At 36.8% G+C, this 18,186-nt stretch overlaps 2 protein-coding genes across 6 annotated transcripts; both read left to right on the forward strand.

Annotated features, from left to right (window-relative positions):
* Nucleotides 1–6,853: 6,853 nt before the first annotated feature.
* Nucleotides 6,854–10,717, forward strand: LOC113343621 (E2F transcription factor-like E2FE). 3 transcript variants are annotated; one of them, XR_003357326.1, is made up of 11 exons: nucleotides 6,854–7,332; nucleotides 7,440–7,507; nucleotides 7,593–7,723; nucleotides 7,831–7,887; nucleotides 7,972–8,095; nucleotides 8,201–8,292; nucleotides 8,375–8,447; nucleotides 8,549–8,622; nucleotides 8,708–8,906; nucleotides 8,986–9,089; nucleotides 10,383–10,717. XR_003357326.1 is itself a non-coding variant. In XM_026587745.1 (10 exons), exons 1-10 carry the CDS (start codon nucleotides 7,184–7,186, stop codon nucleotides 10,472–10,474), a joined length of 1,242 nt encoding a protein of 413 aa, XP_026443530.1. In that variant the 5' UTR covers nucleotides 6,854–7,183; the 3' UTR covers nucleotides 10,475–10,717. The 3 variants fall into 3 exon arrangements, 2 of the variants coding, with proteins under 2 accessions (XP_026443530.1, XP_026443531.1); XM_026587745.1 differs by having other exon boundaries at nucleotides 8,708–9,089; XM_026587746.1 differs by having other exon boundaries at nucleotides 8,561–8,622; nucleotides 8,708–9,089.
* Nucleotides 10,718–11,154: 437 nt separating this feature from the next.
* On the forward strand, nucleotides 11,155–14,463 carry LOC113343760 (zinc finger MYND domain-containing protein 15-like). 3 transcript variants are annotated; one of them, XM_026587892.1, is made up of 11 exons: nucleotides 11,155–11,503; nucleotides 11,788–11,901; nucleotides 11,996–12,114; nucleotides 12,234–12,286; nucleotides 12,371–12,471; nucleotides 12,580–12,667; nucleotides 12,810–12,918; nucleotides 13,102–13,270; nucleotides 13,355–13,426; nucleotides 13,546–13,659; nucleotides 13,748–14,463. In XM_026587892.1, exons 1-11 carry the CDS (start codon nucleotides 11,399–11,401, stop codon nucleotides 13,838–13,840), a joined length of 1,137 nt encoding a protein of 378 aa, XP_026443677.1. In that variant the 5' UTR covers nucleotides 11,155–11,398; the 3' UTR covers nucleotides 13,841–14,463. The 3 variants fall into 3 exon arrangements, with proteins under 3 accessions (XP_026443677.1, XP_026443679.1, XP_026443678.1); XM_026587894.1 differs by having other exon boundaries at nucleotides 12,822–12,918; XM_026587893.1 differs by having other exon boundaries at nucleotides 12,240–12,286.
* The last annotated feature ends 3,723 nt before the right edge of the window (nucleotides 14,464–18,186 follow it).

Genomic DNA, 18,186 nt, shown 5'->3' on the forward strand with positions numbered 1-18,186 from the left:
GCTCATATTCCGCAGCTCCTTGTTTTCTGATTTTGGGTAGGATTTTGCACCCACTAATCATGGTGGATTAATTTCCTAGTTTACCTAAGCTTGGTTTCGACCAACAGGGTCTAATATGCTGCGCATGGCGCAAAACCCTAATTTTTGCAAATCAGGTTAATATTTGAATCTTGTGAATTATCACAAAATTGATTGAATCATGTGTGTTGACACATAGTTCTTTAAGTTTATTGTCAGAGAGCAGTATGCTTTCCGATTAAATACTTTTATGCAAGGACCTTAACTTCGATATTTTCGGGAAATTCGTGCTACTCTGCTGCGAGTGAACAAAAATTGTCATGCCATATCAATATTAAGGGTTCGGTCGGGGAACATAGCACATAAAGTATTCAAAAAAACTTATATTAATTGAATAATACAGGCAAGGTGCCAAAATTTACAGAATATTTGGGATTGTTGCCACATGCAGCATTCTGGATAAATTTCATGCGGAAATATTGAGTTGCTCAATAAATGCGCCAGTGGAGAGGTTGAACACTCATCACTTTTACATGGGTCTGTCTCTTTGCAGAGTGACGACACATTAAATACAAAGTTTTACAAATTTAGCCCTGAACTAAAAACCACCATCAACACTATCACATATGTATATAAATGTCTAATTACTCACTTTTTCAAGAAGAGGACATTTTGCTATCTTTAACATACTCTCGCATTGAAATTTTAATTTATTGGAATCGAAAATCTAAGCATCTCCATTTACTTTTTTTCGGATTAGTGGTTGTGCTCATAATGAAACTCTTTGACTCTCTTCCAAAACAATGAATATAGTCCATTGGGACGTTTTTGGAAGACGGGGATGAACGACTTCACGAGCTGCATATATTTTTCAAGGGATCCCATTCCATTTTCTAGGCTCAGTGTGTGATGTGGGAGTGGCTCAAAGAGGTTGTCCTTATATAGATAAGGACTCAACGACTATTTTTTTTTTCCCGAAATCAATTCAAACAATCGATTTTTAGGAATGTCCACATAGACCGATTTTGGCCTTGCAAAATCATATAAAATCAGCCTCTCCACAATCGGTTTTTAATATTACACATGAAATCAGATTCTTGTCAAATAAAGATACAGAAAAACTGCCACTTTTCCTTACTTGAATCGGATTACATGGAATACCACATAAACGGATTCTGGAGGTTGTCAAAAAATTTTTTTTTTTGTTTTTTCAGAATCGGTCTTAAAACGGTACCCACATAGACCGATTCTGAACACTTACAAATCAAGTGAATGAAATTCCCAGAATCGGTCTATGTGGTGCACTCCTAAAAACCGATTATGAAATTATACCCCTGGAAAAATGGTAGAATCGGTTTTTATGTAGGTAAACGTAAATCGATTTTAACTGAATAAACTTCTAGGATCTTGCATTTCTTGCACACAAATTGTAGTTCGTTCTTTTGTCGCGTCCTAGGCAAACACAAAGTATTTTCAAAACAAACCAGATTCAGTCATTCATAAACTAGAGAACATAACCAAACATAATTCGATAATAAGTTTAAGACAAGTTTTGACTCCATGATTATCCATAGTTAAATACATAAGTTTTGAAAACAAAGAAACCATTCATTCATCAACAAAAACACCACGACCACGTCCACGTCCAGTACCACGAGCACCTCGTCCTCGTTTAGCAGGTCTTTCTTCGCCGATATCATGTTGGGCGCTGCTCGATTCACCTAGAGAGTACATGTTCGGAATGGCTTTCCTCCTCTTTTTCTTTGTGTTCTCCATTACCGCTTCCCCAAACTTTGCACGCACATCAACATCTTCGGGACTGTTCAATTGATCAATCAATTTTTCATTGGTCTCAACATTTATCCCTTCCATAATACATAACATTGCTTAGGTTATCAAATTCCCTATTCGTCTTATTTTTTTCCATTTTAAACAACTAACATTCAAAATATTATGCTAAAACAATTAACAAAACCATAATTGAGAAACTATACACACCAGGTTTTCGAGAGATGCATCTTTGTACTGTATTTGGGGCCTTTCATCTACTCGTATCACTGGAGTATGCGAAACGTTGAGGTACCATGGCATGTAACCCGGAATTGCCTCATCATCTGTTTTCGAACGGCCATCCATATCATATTTGTTGAACCTTGTCTCTTCCCAGTATTCAGATGCTGGTAAAGTTTTGTGAACAACCTCAATATCATTAATAAATGACTCGTTTTCGGTCTCATTGATTGTAAACTTCTTGTGCTCCTCTAGGATTTTTTGTACGTATCTGCATTGTCTTGTGACTCTCGTCGGATTGTACGTTACATATCTTCTTGGGTGAAACAAAGGCCTAAAATAACGGTCTTGCTCGGCGCACCCAACCATCTTTCCTTTAGCCAAAACTTCCTTGTAAGGATGAAAGACAATATCTTTCGTCGTCAATTTGTCCAACTAGCGTCTCAACTCCAGATATTCTTCATCTTGGGACTTCGACTTAACGTTGAAGTTGTACTTGTCTCCATAACATCGGCCGTCCCATTGCTTGTTCACAAAATCCCCTTTGGAAAATATTGGGAAGTACAAATATATCCACACCTGCAGAAGACCATATTCCCTCAGATTTGGTTTATTCGGTCCCTAAAAGCCTTTCTCAACTCGTTCAGTGAGTGTGCAAGGATGGCAGAGTCCCAAGAGTATTCGTGAATCTTGTCAAATGGTTACAAAAGATGAATAAAGTTGTCGCTCACACGGGCACCGAAAACATCGAGGAAGATAACAGATCCCAGGATGTAGAGGACATATGCATTGTCCGTAGCAAAGATACGTCCATTGCTCACCTCTTTTCCCTGTGAAAAAAGCTTCTTTTTTCCCATGAAGTGGTACCTCAAACCCGCGAGATGGATTATCCTCTGTTTTGCTTTACCCACTAGCATCTCTAACTTGGTCGTCTCCTCATCCCATTGGAACACATTCTTGGTGAACGCGTAAATCTTGTCCCGCTCAAGCTCTTGCGCGTAGTCTTTGTGCTTCGCGGCTTTACCTTATATGCTTAGCCCGGTAATCAACTTTGCATTATTTGGAGTTATCGTCATTTTGCCAACCGGAAGATGGAAAGTATCCGTTTCCCTGTAAAATCTCTCGAGGAAGGCGGAAACAAGAGGTTTGTCGTAACCAACAACCAAATTGTCGACCGCAACCAATAACCCCGTAGATTTGACTAGATCGATTACTTCTTCAACTTATCTTATGGTTGATTGTATTGCTTACAGTGGCCAATTCTTCATCATACTCACTGACGTTCCTCGCTTCATACGACGAACGACATCCTTGTGATTCTATAAAACAAAACAAATACGATAGACAATAATCAAAACACTAAACAAATAATAAGTTTTATCTTACATAGCATAAGGTTTAGGAATTTACTATAGTATGGCAGACGACAGCGGTCCAACTCTCTTTGTACCCCATAACAACTTTCCTTCATCATCGGGTAACTAGTAAATGGGATCAGTTGGGCAGCGAGGAAACATCTTCAGCGGGTCGGGTATGTGGTCCCCTTTCTTCTTCTTTGGGCCATCGTTCGTACCATCTTTCTTACCTTGTTCTTGAACTTCTCCTTCTTGGACTTGTTCTTGCACTTTTCCTCCTTCTTCATCAACTTCCTTCTCACTTTCTTCTTCATCAACTTCTCTATCATCACTTTTTTCTTCATTACCTTGTTCTTCAGTAGGTGTAGCAGAATCAGATTCTTCTTGTATTAGTTGCTCTATTTGAGGTGGTGGATCGTTGATGCGGATCCCTTTGGTTTTTCTCCCCGATCCCCTTCGGTGAGAAACAGCCAAATTTTTACCATCCTTTCGACGAGGTCCCAAACTCTGAGGAGAAGCAAGGTCATGTTTCTTCTTATATTTCTTTTCGGCTTGTCTTTATTGCTTACCCTTGTTGTCCCTGGAGAATACGGAGATAAGCGACAAACAACAATGAAATTCAATGTATATTTTTTAATTCAAGATATACAATCGGTTTACTCGATACACATATAAAGACCGATTCCTAACATGACACATCAATAATCAGTTTATATAAATGCTTATGTAATATAATTCTAAAAAAAAAAAACCAATTTTAACATTTACTGATCTGGTTCAATTTTCTCGAATCAGAAAACACATCCACGATAATCGGTCTTTGTGGGCATGAACATAAACTGTTTCTACATGCAATCAGTTCACAAGTATACATGACGTAAACCGATTCTGGTAAACCCAGGAAAATTTGATTTCAAGATTTTCAATTTTTGAGCAATTGCATGTTAATCAAACCTAATTTAGAGTATTGGGTTGATAGAAATGTACCTGATTCGAGCCATTTCCTCCTCTTGTTGTGCGATCAAAGATGGTTTGTCTTCCTCAACCGTTTTCTTTTTCGGTTTGTTTTCAATCGCTTAAACAATTCCGAGATTATTCTCATTATAGGATAATTCGCGTTTGTTTCGACATTTTATAGAAGAGAAAAACGATTAATCGTTTTTTGGATCGTCGATAATCGACGATGTTTTCGTTTCAAAAGAAAAAAAAACAACGAGGGAGAAGAGAAGAAGAATCCTAGTTAGCAATTCGGCGAACTATTCACGAATTATACGCGAATAGTTCCGAATCCGAATTTTACCTGTACCAAACGCGTTCGATTGCAACTCCGACCTGTATTTGTGCGCGAATTTTCCGAATTCCGGACATTTAATTCGGGTGATTTTTATATCAGTTTATACTAAAAAAAAGAAAAAAACAACGAGGGAGAAGAGAAGAAGAATCCTAATTAGCAATTCGGCGAACTATTCACGAATTATACGCGAATAGTTCCGAATCCGAATTTTACCTGTACCAAACGCGTTCGATTGCAACTCCGACCTGTATTTGTGCGCGAATTTTCCGAATTCTGGACATTTAATTCGGGTGATTTTTATATCAGTTTATACTTCCGAATCCGAATTTTACCAGTACCAAACGCGTTCGATTGCAACTCCGACCTGTATTTGTGCGCGAATTTTCTGAATTCCGGACATTTAATTCGGGTGATTTTTATATCAGTTTATACTGAAAAAAAAAATGTTTGAGTGGAATAGGAATCGAACCTGCGACGTTCGACTCCCTCTACAGTCGGTGGAACCACAGTTCCACTCACTAGTTTTTGATTAATTGTTCCTATTTTGTCTATATAAGCATTTAAACCATAGAATTCCATGTTTGTTCCCATACTTTTCATAAAATATTATCCTAGTTTAATTGGGGGTCATCTTAATTGGGGGCCATCGGAATTAATTGGGGGCCATGCACTAGAGGACAAAAAAGGTCACCAGAACCTAATGTGAGTCACCCTTATAAAAATATTTTTTAAATGGCTAAATTGCCCCTAAATGATTAGTGTTAAAATTTAATTAATTAGTGATAATCTTAATTAATTAGTGATAATCTTACTTAATTAGAGTTTAATTTTTTTTCCATATTTTTTGTTTGCAATTTTTGGTCTAACTTTTTTTTTTTTTTTTTTTGCCCCGATAGTATGAAAAATCGTCAAGGTATTAAAAATTTTCATTGACGACCCTCAACAGTCGTTAATGTTTAGACTGTTTAAGTGACGACTCTAAACTGTCGAAGATTCATTAATGGCGGAAATGTACGACAGTTTTGGGTCGTCATAAAAATGATCAATTCCCTGACGACCCTTTGGAAGGGTCGTTACTGTTTTGGTTACGCATTTGAGGACTTAAACAGTCGTTAATATTTTAGAAATGTCGTTATAGACTGTCGTTAATCTCTAAAAAGAGTCGTTAGTGTATGACAGTTTAGAGTCGTTATTGTTTTGATCATGATGTATATGACGACCCTAAATTGTCGTTAATGTCGGTGAAGGGTCGTTAATGAGGGTCGTTACTTGAAAAAAAATATTAATCAAGGGTAAAATAGTATATTTATTTTCCGATTTTTACACCCCTGAAAAATTTGGGGGGCAAACAAAATTCCATGGCCCCCAATTACAAAACCATTGCCCCAATTAAGCTAGGAATATTATACATATATTATAATTAGGCTTTTAAAATTAAGAATACTTATTAATTTAATATTATATATGGGACGAATTTTCTCTCCCGTATTTAAATATCTAAAACGAATTATACACGTAGTATCCCGTTCCGAATTATTCCCGAATTAGAAACGGTTGACCGAATAGTGGACCAAATTTATCTTCCGTCAAAACGAATAATACGCGTATGTATGTCGTTCCGTACGTTTCGCGTACACCGAATTGCTAACTAGGAGAAGAATCGGTTGAGGTGGAAATGAAAATGAATTAGATATAAGTATTTTTATTTTTATAATTATGATTTAGTGGAGATAAATTGGTAGTTTCTGCAAAATTAGACATTCCTTATCATTTTTTATTGGGTAGATGAAGTAATGTATGGCCTCCAAATAATATGCATAGGCCCAAACTAGGGTGGCTAAATTTGATCAAACGGCGAACGCCATCTACATTTCAAACTTAATGCCATCTGCATTTCAAACTGACTAATTACTAGTGATGCAGGAATGCATCTACACAAAAACCAACGGTCAGGATCATTTCCCGACATATTAATATCTAAAACCCTAATAAGTAATAACGGTGCGAAACACCCTGCTCTACTCATGACGTGTGTGATTCGATAATCTGGTACTCTCAAGTCCCATCAATCTGAGATTTCGATCTAACGGTAAACATCATCACTCAAAAAGATTCCCTCGATAACATCAATCATGCATGAAATATATTTAATTAAAAAAAAAACAGATATTCAGAGACGCGCGCTTAAATCTCAGATCTAGAATTCAAATTCCCTCCGTTTCACAAATTCAAAAATCAAATTCTATATTTTCTCGCTCTCCTAGGGTTTTCAAATCTCAAATCTAATTTTCAAATACCGTAAAACCGCGCCACACACTTTAAAAACATCCTCTCCTCCTCCTCTTTTTATATGTTTCAACGGCCACTGTCATTTTTCACTCTCTCTCATCCTTTTTCCCTCCTAAAAGAAATTAGGGTAATCCGTGGTTCGATCTTTCCATAGAGCTTAAAATCTGATTCAAGGGGTTTGTCTTCATCATCGCAGAATTTGTGTCCTTGTTTGAAGATGTATTTTGCAGTGTCTGAGAAGAAAGAAGAGATTCAGATGGAGGGTTTACATGACCAGATCCCTTCCTTATCATCGCTGCTATATCACGACTCGAAACATCATTCTTACAGTAGAAAGCAGAAGTCTCTTGGATTATTATGCACCAAGTAAGATATTATGGGTCTGATTTTTCATTAAATTTTTGTTGCTTTTGCTTAGATCTGCTTTGATTTTAATGGTGGGGGCAAGATTATTGATTTTGTGATTTGTTCAGCTTTTTAGGGTTATATAATCGGCCTGAAGTTCGATTTATTGGGTTAGATGATGCAGCGAATCGATTAGGTATTGAAATTTATGACATCTTTAATGTTTTTGTTAAATTTGATTAATTAGGAATTGTGGGGTTGATTTGATTTGTGGGTTTTAGGTGTGGAGAGACGGCGGATTTATGATATTGTTAATGTGTTAGAAAGTATTGGGGTTTTAACTAGAAAAGCTAAGAATCAGTATGCTTGGATTGGGTTTGCTGGAATTCCTAAAGCTCTAGAAGAATTAAAGGTAATATAAATATCTTGAAAATCAATTCTAGGGTTTTCTTGATTTCAAAGACAATAATGTTCTAAAGAAAATTGGGTTGACTTAGGGTCTGGGTTTGATTTGTGTAGGAAGAAGCTTCAAAGGAGACCAGCTTGAATGTATTTGAATCGAAGAAATTCGTCAAAGTAAGTTAAATTAGGGTTAGGGATTCATTTTGGTTTTATTCTTTTATTTTTGTATTGATGAAGTGAGATTTCTGTTTTATATAGTCTCAGGTTTCTGAATCTGAGCAAGACGAGAATATTTCCAATGCAACAATGTCCAACTCAACTACTTCAATTAAACAAGACAATACATGCCCTAGTTTTCCTGGTTCTTCAACTTCCAAACCTGGTATTCGTTCTACCTTTTGACTTTCATTGTGGGTTGTATGAATAAATAGATTTAGCACATCTGGTGGGTTCGGGATTTGACTTGTTTTTGGTTTGTTGCCCTTAGATGGTAGTTCTGCTGGTTCTGCCGATAATAGAAGGGAGAAATCGTTAGGACTTCTCACACAGAATTTTGTCAAGCTCTTTATTTGCCGAAATGTAAGTTGCGGGGCATTTGAGGTTGTTTTTTTCATTCAGATATATGTGATTATATGTTCATATACTTTTTCTTCTTGTGTAGAATGATTTAGTTTCCTTGGATGAAGCTGCAAAGATTTTGCTTGGTGACATTCATAACTCATCACATCTGCGAAGTAATTGACTTTCCTCATTTTATGAATGTCTACTGCCTAGCTGTTCTTTAGTTATTGAAGGAAACAATTCCAAGTTCCTTGACTAATACTGTGGTTGTAAGATAATTCTGCAGCAAAAGTGAGGCGACTATATGACATTGCCAATGTGTTGTCATCTATGAATCTGATTGAGAAGGTTAGCATATTTTGAAAATATTTTAAGACCAAACATTCAGAAAGTAAACGAAAGAACCAACTGACCATGCTATTGTAATTGGCAGACCCATCACGCAGAGAGTAGGAAACCTGCATTCAGGTGGTTGGGCTTGAGCGGCAAAATTCCTACTGAATCTCTTGCATCTCTTGACACGAAGAAAAGAGTGTTTGGTACTGAGATTACCAATCTCGATGTTAAGAGGGCTAAGATGGTTTCAATGGCCGATAGAAAACAATATGAAAATACTAGTGTACAAGTGAAATGTGAGGCTTTGACAGATCCTTTACATCAAGATCAGCAGGCTAAGCAAAGCTCTAAGAGTGTTGTCTTTGGTCCTTTCAGCCCAGCCGGTCTTCCGAAAGTGGATCCTGAAAAGAAAAGCTTAAGAAGTGTTCAGGACTGGGAGAACCTTGCGGCTTCGTATCGTCCAAGATATCATAACCAAGGTACGTTTCATCACTGATCTTCCAGGCTTAACAACATCTTCTTCATTGTATGTGATTGGTCTGAATCTATTTAAAGTTGCAGCACACATCATTTGCTCCATTCATTTCATTTATGTGACTATTGTATCATGTTATACAACCAAACAGATATGAAGACATCTCAGGTCGTAGAAATATAAACATCTAGAATTGTTTACTGGCTTTCACATTCTTTCTATTCAATTACATTATACTCAAACCCTATGACCTTGATCAGTAATGTTTACCTCATCCATCCCAATCTAATCAGAGGTCTATGATACTGTATGTTCCTTTGATATTGCCAACCATCCCCACTTGCCCATGCATTTATGAAGAATTCCTGGATCAACAACTGAGAATAGCATAAGCATTAGATGGAGATCCTGTGATTGATTTGGATCTAGCAGCCTAGTAGCTAGTATTCCTTCATATTGATAGTAGATTGGTTAATAATCATATATTATGCTGATACGCATTACACACTGCTTTTGTAACTTTTTGCATTAAATTGTACAAGCCTTGTAAAAATAGCAGATGTGTATTATTTAATCATGAGAGTCTTAACACAGGTAGACTCTGATCATGTAGTATTACTTATCCAGGTGTATGGGGTCTCAAGACTTTCACGACTCCTTGATATTATGACTGTATTGTAATGGTCGTTGTAGTCATATCCATGCGTTCAACCTTTTGACCTTCACAGCATTTAGCCAATTGGATGTCACTTTTTGGACGGGGAGGGTTAGTTGTACTTAAAAATTGTGTAATACATTTTAGGGGCATTACAATTGTTGTGGGGCACTGAACATAGATTGTTAGCAAGCTCTCAGCTGATACTGTAGATTTGCTGTCCCAAGTTTAGGCAGTCGGTGGTATTAGTTGACAACTCTAATTTTGTGATTTACCTAGCTTAAATTGCAAACTTTTACTATGTCCATGTCCCTAAATCCAGTATATTGTTATTGTTGTGAGCTTATATCATTACTCTAGACGCTGAGTGTATCGATCCAGACTGTGCAAGAACTATGAAAACTTGTTAACAGGATGCGCAAAGAACTTTGAAAACTTGCTTTTGACTGTGCAAGAACTATGAAAACTTATTATTAACCGGATGTTCAAAGAAGTAAATTTAGTGCTCAATTATTTATACCATGATTCTGTTAAGTTTCCTTCCTCAGTGATTCTTACTTGGCATCTTTTGTCATCATTTTTAATCTACATCGGAAAATTTTAGTTTATGACTCTGACAAGCTTTTGTTGTTTCCTTGGCAGCTTTGAGCGATCTCTTTGCTCATTACATGGAGGCTTGGAAGACGTGGTATGTAGAAATCGCAGGGACCCATCCATTACAACAATTTTCATGAGTCTGTTTCTCTCTTCCCGGCCTTCCTCTCTGAATAACCATAGTACAGAGTGTACAAGAATGAATTCGATTTTTCTCTTTTAACATTAGGTGTATCTTTTTTTCTTCTGCTCATTTTTATCGACAAGCTAGTGTGGCCTTGCGTTGTGTGTATGCTCTCTATGCGCCAGCTACATTGGCTGTCCTATGTTTCGTTAACCATGAAATTATCAATGATCATTGCTGAGTTTCCGAAGTTTCCAAATCCTCCTCTACATGTTTTGTTCATGTGCCTTATTTTGATTTTCTTTTTAGACGTGCAATAAGTTGTGTTCTTTGTGGTATACAAATGACCAATTCTTCGGGGGTATAACTTGACGCTCGATTATTCATTCCCAGTCCGTTTAGGTACTTGAAGCTGCTCTTACAGCGCAATACAGAATTCAACATTCTCAATTTCTCATTTGATTACACAGCACTTACTCGTAAGTGAGCCAGGAATTTGAAAATTGACAAGTTCAGAGTCATTACTTCAAGTGAAACATCGTTTTAGACATCCCCATACTCATAAACTAATTTGACATTCTAGTAAAAGTATAGTTATCATCATTTCTCTAACACACAGACTTAAAACTCTCGGAAGGTGAAGATGGTTTTTGTAGGGCAACTTTTGCAAACCATAACCCGTTCTGTTCCTGGTGAATAACCTCGAAAATTTGAAGTGCAATTTCAACCAGCAGACCTGTTCACAACCACAAGATAGTGCACAATTATGTTAAAACAATAATAGTCTAATTGACTTGATTAGTCGGTATAAGGAGATATGTTACTAAAAAACCGAAAATTACATGCTGTATTTTAAAATTGACGGGGTTTGCCGAGAAAGGAGTCAGGAAGCCTTCGAAGAAGCTCCCACCAGTTTGATCAGAGAGACGGATAGAGAGAGATGGAGTGTGCAGCTAAGGGAAGAGGAACGCGATGCACAGGTGGACCACCAACAAGACGCTGCGGTCGTTGTGGAGCTGTTGCTTACTGCTCCATCTCCCATCAGGTCTCTCTCTCGAACTCTCTAGACATTATCAGCTCATCTTTCTCATTCATATGTAACCAACATAACTAACCAAATCACCTAAAAGAAAAATATAATAAAAACTGCAAAATTACGAGTTCTATAAACAAGTGCTTATTCAATTTTCTAGGTTTTAGTTGGAACGCTAATAACACTAGCGTCTCTTACTTGTTTGAGAAAATGCGTTTAAGATGAAGTACCTAGTGGTCGGTTTCAATGGTTGTTAACTTGTTATAGCCTCTTACGTGTCTTTCATAATTCCCCAGGTTTCTCATTGGAGTGAACATAAAGAAGAATGTGCAAGATTAGAGCAACAAATGTTGAACTCGCATATCCTACATGATTTCCCATTTACATTTTCTAATGAATCTACGTTCCAGGTAAGTAGATAAATATCCAAACATTTGAAATTAGCCAACATTGGTTTGTCTATTGGTTTTATTTGACCTGTTTTTGTTGGTCCTTGTCAAGTAGGTTTGCGAAAGGGAGGTTACTCGGTGTTCTTTCTTGATGAAAAGAGACATTCATCATGTTGGAGTGTGGAAATTTGAGTGTAGTTGTTGGACATCAAATACTTCTTTTGATTACTCGAGGTTTTCTCTTTTTTTTTTTTGCTTTTTTGTGTCTTTCTGTTTGTGTTGTAGTCTGGATTGTGTTTTTTGTATCCTTGTTTACACTGTCAGAACTGTTTGCCAACAGCATTTTACTTTAGTGGCAGGGATAACGATGGTTGGGGTCTTCCAAGTGACTTATGCCCATGTCGTGGTAAGCCTTTTTTTTCTTCTTTTTTGGTTTCTTTTTCTTAAGCAAAAATTGATATATAACTTAGACAATTGAATAAACTTGCAGACCCAGTAAATCCAATATCAACTCAATTGAGTAATTGGAAGGACTATTATGAATGGAGGTGTCTTCCGTTGCATTCACCTGCAGCTTTACTTCTACACTGGGTTGGTTTTCTTTATCATACCTACATGAACTACTTTCAGTTGAGCTTTGGTGAGAGTCTTACATACACCATTGTATAGTAACTATCGATATGCTTTTTAATATTTCAGCCACTTACCATATTTCATGCTGTTAAGCTTGCTGGTATAAGTCACTCGACTTTCAAAGTTGCAAACAAACTTCATATACACTATCTAGGTATACATCTGCTTGCTGTTTTAAGAGCTAACTCATTTTTTCATTTTTTTTTGTTTATATTTGAAGTATCATTGTTTAATGCTGTATTTCTGTTATCAAACAAACTTTTGTGTACTCATTATTTTTGTTTTTCTTCAACAAGGGCCTGATATAGAGCTTCGTGAACTTGCTGTCTTTAGTGAACTACATGCTCTATTTCCTGGTCTTCAGGTGCATATAGATTTTTTTGGACCAGAAGTTCCACAATCGAGGTTGGTTTCGACAGATTACTTCCATTCTGTTTTCTTTTTCCATTGTGCAGCTCGGTGAATGAACTTGTTTGCAAGCGAACACTACTTTGGTTTTTTACTTGTTCCTTAAATGGTACATGTTAGACTTGTTTGAGATATGCTGTTCCCAATTTGCCTCATTGGCTGTCTTCTTTTGATAAGTAGGGATGACAGTAAAATCAACCTCCACAGCTATGCCCACTGTGTTGATATAGAATGTGATTGTAAGTCCCGGACTGAAGCTGAGTGGCGCATATCTGATGGCACAACTGCTGCAGTGTCCTTGCAGTTTCACAAAGGTTTATATCATGACCTGTATAGAAAGTCAAAGAAGGTACTCTCTCTCTCTCTCTCTCTCTGTATATATGCTCTTCGGCACCAGTACTTCTTTTACCTACAACTTGTTATAATGGTACAGGACCCTGCTCCGGATCTTATTATTGCTCCTAACGCTGGGATTGCTGCTTATCCTAGCTGGTTACCAACCATTGTATGTCTTCTTTACCATTTAGCAAATTGCATTCTAGTCCAAGGAATTGGTTTCTCCTCTTTATTTGGAATTTCTTTTTGCGAGATTCTTAGCATTGTCATATAATGTAATAATCTCAGGAGTTGATCAAGGAGATGAATGTGCTGGCGATATTCTCTGACTACTGCGAAGAAGCTGCACATCTTGCTGCCTCTTGCATTGGCACTGTAACGAAATGCCCTCTAACAGTTCCTGTATGTGTATTAGAAATTACCCTTCCATAATTCAATTTCAGACAGGAAGATACTGAAAATGAAATTACTTAACTGGCTTCAATTGCAGATTCAGATAAACCCATTCAGGCAACCAATGGCGGTGGAAGATAGTGTTTTGTACCTTGCTTGCTATTCAAATTGCGTCCTCTTTGGTATGTAAGGTAAACTCGGTGCTGAGGAAGCTTACAGATCCATGGAAAGAAAAGTTTAACACTGTGTAGGGGTAAAAATTCCACTCAAGAGGCAAAATGGAAAACTGAGGACCCAAGATTGGTTACGGTTATCTGAGAAAAGCTGCCATTAAACTGTCTTTCTCGTCCTACAAACAGGCTGATGATTGCTAAATTTTCTTATACACCATGGAGGTAGTGGTCATCTTTGTATTGGACTGAGCTCTTGCTTCCTTACTAAAAGTTCCAGCATCATGCTAGCAAGAGTTTGGCAGGCTTACAAGTGCAGGCTCATATGCAGAAACATTTTAGATGGCTGTGCATACCATTCAAGGAGCAACCCAACACAAGGCAACCTGATCTTCAGCTTTATGTCAACTAATTTGTAGCAAAATTTTCTGGAGTTCTCACAATAGCATCGAAGGGTAATTTTTGCTGCTAAGATGTGATTGGAGTCGCACTATAGTGATCATTTGACTAGACATGGACACTACTGTTGGTGTTGGTAATGTCTTATTCCAAAATAACCAGATGTTCCCTTTTTTATTTGAAACTGAATTGTGAATCACCATACTTTGCATACCTAGTAGATTCAACTTATTGCAAAAATAAGAAGTGCAAAATAATTTTGGTTCTACAACCCAAATTAGAGAAGGATTAAATTGATTTACTAAAGACCAAAGTTTTTCTTGAGCCCTAGGTCTTTTAAGGCCCCCTTAAGTTCCAGAAGAGAACTTTCATTGTTTAGGATGGAGGCCTATTGTGCCTCCTTTTCCTTGATTTCTCCTAAGATTATTTCACTGGTGCTGGTTGAGTAATTACCTTTGGTTCTGCATTCTTTTGAGTATCAGCCTTTGCAGCCACACTTGGTTAGTGAATAATTCTGGACCAAAAAATAGTAGGCACTCTTTCTTCAGATACTTCTCTATTTTTACCAATGACATATTTGACAACACTTGTATCAAGAGAATTATCTTCCACAATTTGTAAAGCTTTAGCTGGACTTAATATTTCCATATTTATGTTCTGCTCCTCATTATCCATATTTTGTAAAACTTCAAATCTACCTGAATTTCTTGGAAGGATACTTATAATGCTCTTAACTGGTTCTTTTGTAATATTCTTTTGAGGCAAAGAAGTTTCACATATATCGAATTTTTCCATAATCCGAACTGGAGTCATATTCACATTTGTTGTAGTCTGGCTACTTGCTTGATGTTCTTTTGTTGTTTCTTGATTTGGACTCTTTTTTGCTCTGCATTCTAGTTGAGTATGGACAATAATCTGGCAATTTGGACAAAATTTGGGTAGCTTAGTTAGCAGGACATTTTGCATAAAACCTCCATATTTGTTTTTAATCCATAGTTTATTAGGAATTTTCTTTGCTAAATCAATTTCCACCAACACTCTTGCATATAGACCATTTTCATAATTTAGAGTAACTTCATCAACCTTTACTGGTGTGCCAATTGCTCTACTAATGGTGAAAAGGGTTTTCTCATCCAAATATTCAAGACTAAGACCAGGATAATGAAACCATACCATAGCTGATGATGTCCTCTGATTTTTTGGTCTGAAATTAGGCATCCAATTCCGAACCCTTAAAACTTGATCTGCAACCTCCCATTTGCCCGCTTTAATTGAGTTCTTATCTTCCATATTCTCCAATTTGATTGTGAAAAATCCCTTTCCCAGAGGAATCATTTTACATGAACCAGTTAATTTCCATTGATTCTTCAAACTTATAACCGCATCCACAAATTTAATTCTCAAAAAATCCAATCTACCAATTAACAAAAATTTCCATACATCATATTTGTCTTCTGAATTATTATCTATAAGATCAATTGATGGACATTCTTCAACAGGAGTAACCAGATCTACAACTGGGACCTCCGTCGAAAGAAAACCTTATTTGCCTTTAATATTAAGCGAGTATAGCGATTTAAAAGAGGATTTAAAGATAAATGATCATTACGTAATAACACCAATCATCAATGAATATGTTAGAACACCTGAGGAATGGTTATCTACCTTGGAAATTGATGAATGAAACTAAAAAAAATTCTCCGAGTTGATCGCCAATTTTCAGAGCACTGAGTCGACCGACCCTATCTTCTGTATAATTCTGTAATCTTCCATCTTTATGAAGTCACATAAAGATGGTGTACCTAGATGTCAATTTCTATAATTCTTAATCTTCCTCTTAGGCATGTACATGACATTTGGTATCAGAGCTCTGATACCAATTGTCATGAAACAGAATTGATTAACTAACAACAATACCTTCTCTTCCGAACTTAAGGATAGAGCCTCAATTTCATTAAATTTCTCATTGGTTTCTCTTACAGCAAGCACGGTCAATAAATAGCCGACTTCTTTTTAACCAATCACCCAACGGGTGTAAACATCTAATGAGTAACCCTAACTAAGAAAATAAACCAAATACAAGGGAGTACCCAAACATGAAACAAATCCCAAAGTCTAAAGACCCTTAATTAGGTTCAAGTGTTACTAGTTACATGACAATACCCGGCCCCCTCCTTTGGAAGATCCTTATCCTCAAGGATAAAATCTGGGAACTGTGAGTGAATGTGGCTGGCACCTTCCCATGTTGCATCTTCTGAAGGAGCTTCAGCCTACAACTGGGACCTCCATCAAAAGAAAACCTTATTTGCCTTTATGATTAAGCAAGTATAGCGATTTAAAAGAGGATTTAAAGGTAAATGATCATCATGTAATAACACAAATCATCAATGAATACGTAAGAACACCTGAGGAATGATTATCTACCTTGGAAATTGATGAATGAAACGAATTTTTTTTTCCGAGTTGATCGCCGATTTTCATAGCACTGAGTCGACCGATCCTATCTTCTGTATAATTCTGTAATCTTCCATCTTTATGCAGTCACATAAAGATGGTGTACCTAGATGTACAATAACAAGATTACAGAATTATAGAGATTGACATCTATGTATTGTACATCTAGGTATCCTATCTTCTGTATAATTTTGTAATCTTCCATCTTTGTTGTTAGTAACACTTGAAATGATGTCTTGAGCCCATTGTGGTTGAACCAATGATAGAGATTGACAAACAGAAGTATCATGGTGAACTCTTGATAAAACATCAGTTGCTTTATTCTCTAGCCCCTTCTTGTACTTGATGATGTAGTCCAGACCTAAAAGTTTCATGAGCCATTTCTGTTGTAACACAGTAGTGATTCTTTTTTCCATGAAGTGCTTCAATCTCTGGTGGTCAGTGTGAATAATGAACTGATGATGAGATAAATAATGCTTCCATTTCTGTACATACATTACAATGGCCAATAATTCCTTCTCATAAGTGGACAATGCTAAAGCTTGTGGTCCCAATGGCTGCTGTAGAAGGCTATAGGTTGACCAGATTGCATCAAAACTGCTCCAACTCCAGTAGAACAAGCATTAGTCTCAAGAACAAAAGGTTGAGAGAAATCAGGTAAGGCTAAAATTGGTGCAGATGTCATGGCTTGTTTAAGAGCTAAAAATGCTTGCAAAGCTGATGGTGACCAAGAGAAACAATCCTTCTTCAGCATATCAGTTAATGGTTTTCTAATGTTGCCATAACCCTTGATAAACATCATATAGTAACCAGTCAAACCCAAGAATCCTCTCAATTGCTTTAGGATAGTGGGTTGTGGCCATTGTTGCATTGCAACTATCTTGTCAGGATCAACAGCTACACCCTCATGAGTGATTAAATACCCTAAATAAGAGAGTTTGGATTGAGAAAAACAACATTTCTTCTTGTTGGAAAATAAATAGTGATGTCTTAATAATGAAAGGGTTTGAGACAAATGCACTGCATGTTCCTCCAGAGATTTACTATAAATCAAGATGTCATCAAAAAACACCAATATAAACTTTCTCAAGAATGGCTTAAAAATAGTGTTCATGAGTGACTGAAATGTGACAGGTGCATTTGTTAAGCCAAATGGCATTACTCTAAATTCATAGTGCCCCTGATGGGTTCTAAAAGTAGTCTTATGAATATCAGCAACATTCATTAAGATTTGATAATACCCATATTTAAGATCAACTTTTGTAAAAATGACAGCACCATGAAGTTCATCTAGTAAATCATCAATCAAAAGAATTGGGAACTTATCTTTGATGATGATATCATTAAGCTTCCTGTAATCCACACAAAATCTCCAAGAGCCATCTTTCTTCTTGACTAGAAGTATAGGTGAAGCAAAGGGACTGTGGGTGTCTTGGATAAATCCAGCATCAATCATTTCTTGAATTAACTGTTCAACCACTGACTTTTGTAGATGAGGGCATCTATAAGGCCT

This window comes from Papaver somniferum, unplaced genomic scaffold (genome assembly GCF_003573695.1).
Source record: "Papaver somniferum cultivar HN1 unplaced genomic scaffold, ASM357369v1 unplaced-scaffold_65, whole genome shotgun sequence".
NCBI classification, from domain to species: Eukaryota; Viridiplantae; Streptophyta; class Magnoliopsida; order Ranunculales; family Papaveraceae; genus Papaver; species Papaver somniferum.

What these genes read in the sequence shown, in the direction of transcription:
- LOC113343621 (XM_026587745.1), top strand. Translation starts at nt 7,184, where the DNA reads ATGTATTTTGCAGTGTCTGAGAAGAAAGAAGAGATTCAGATGGAGGGT. An exon ending in AGCTCTTTATTTGCCGAAAT is followed by an intron (nt 8,293 to 8,374) that starts GTAAGTTGCGGG and finishes CTTCTTGTGTAG; the next exon opens with AATGATTTAGTTTCCTTGGA. An exon ending in CTATGAATCTGATTGAGAAG is followed by an intron (nt 8,623 to 8,707) that starts GTTAGCATATTT and finishes TGTAATTGGCAG; the next exon opens with ACCCATCACGCAGAGAGTAG.
- LOC113343760 (XM_026587892.1), top strand. Translation starts at nt 11,399, where the DNA reads ATGGAGTGTGCAGCTAAGGGAAGAGGAACGCGATGCACAGGTGGACCA. An exon ending in ACTTCTTTTGATTACTCGAG is followed by an intron (nt 12,115 to 12,233) that starts GTTTTCTCTTTT and finishes ATTTTACTTTAG; the next exon opens with TGGCAGGGATAACGATGGTT. An exon ending in TGACTTATGCCCATGTCGTG is followed by an intron (nt 12,287 to 12,370) that starts GTAAGCCTTTTT and finishes ATAAACTTGCAG; the next exon opens with ACCCAGTAAATCCAATATCA.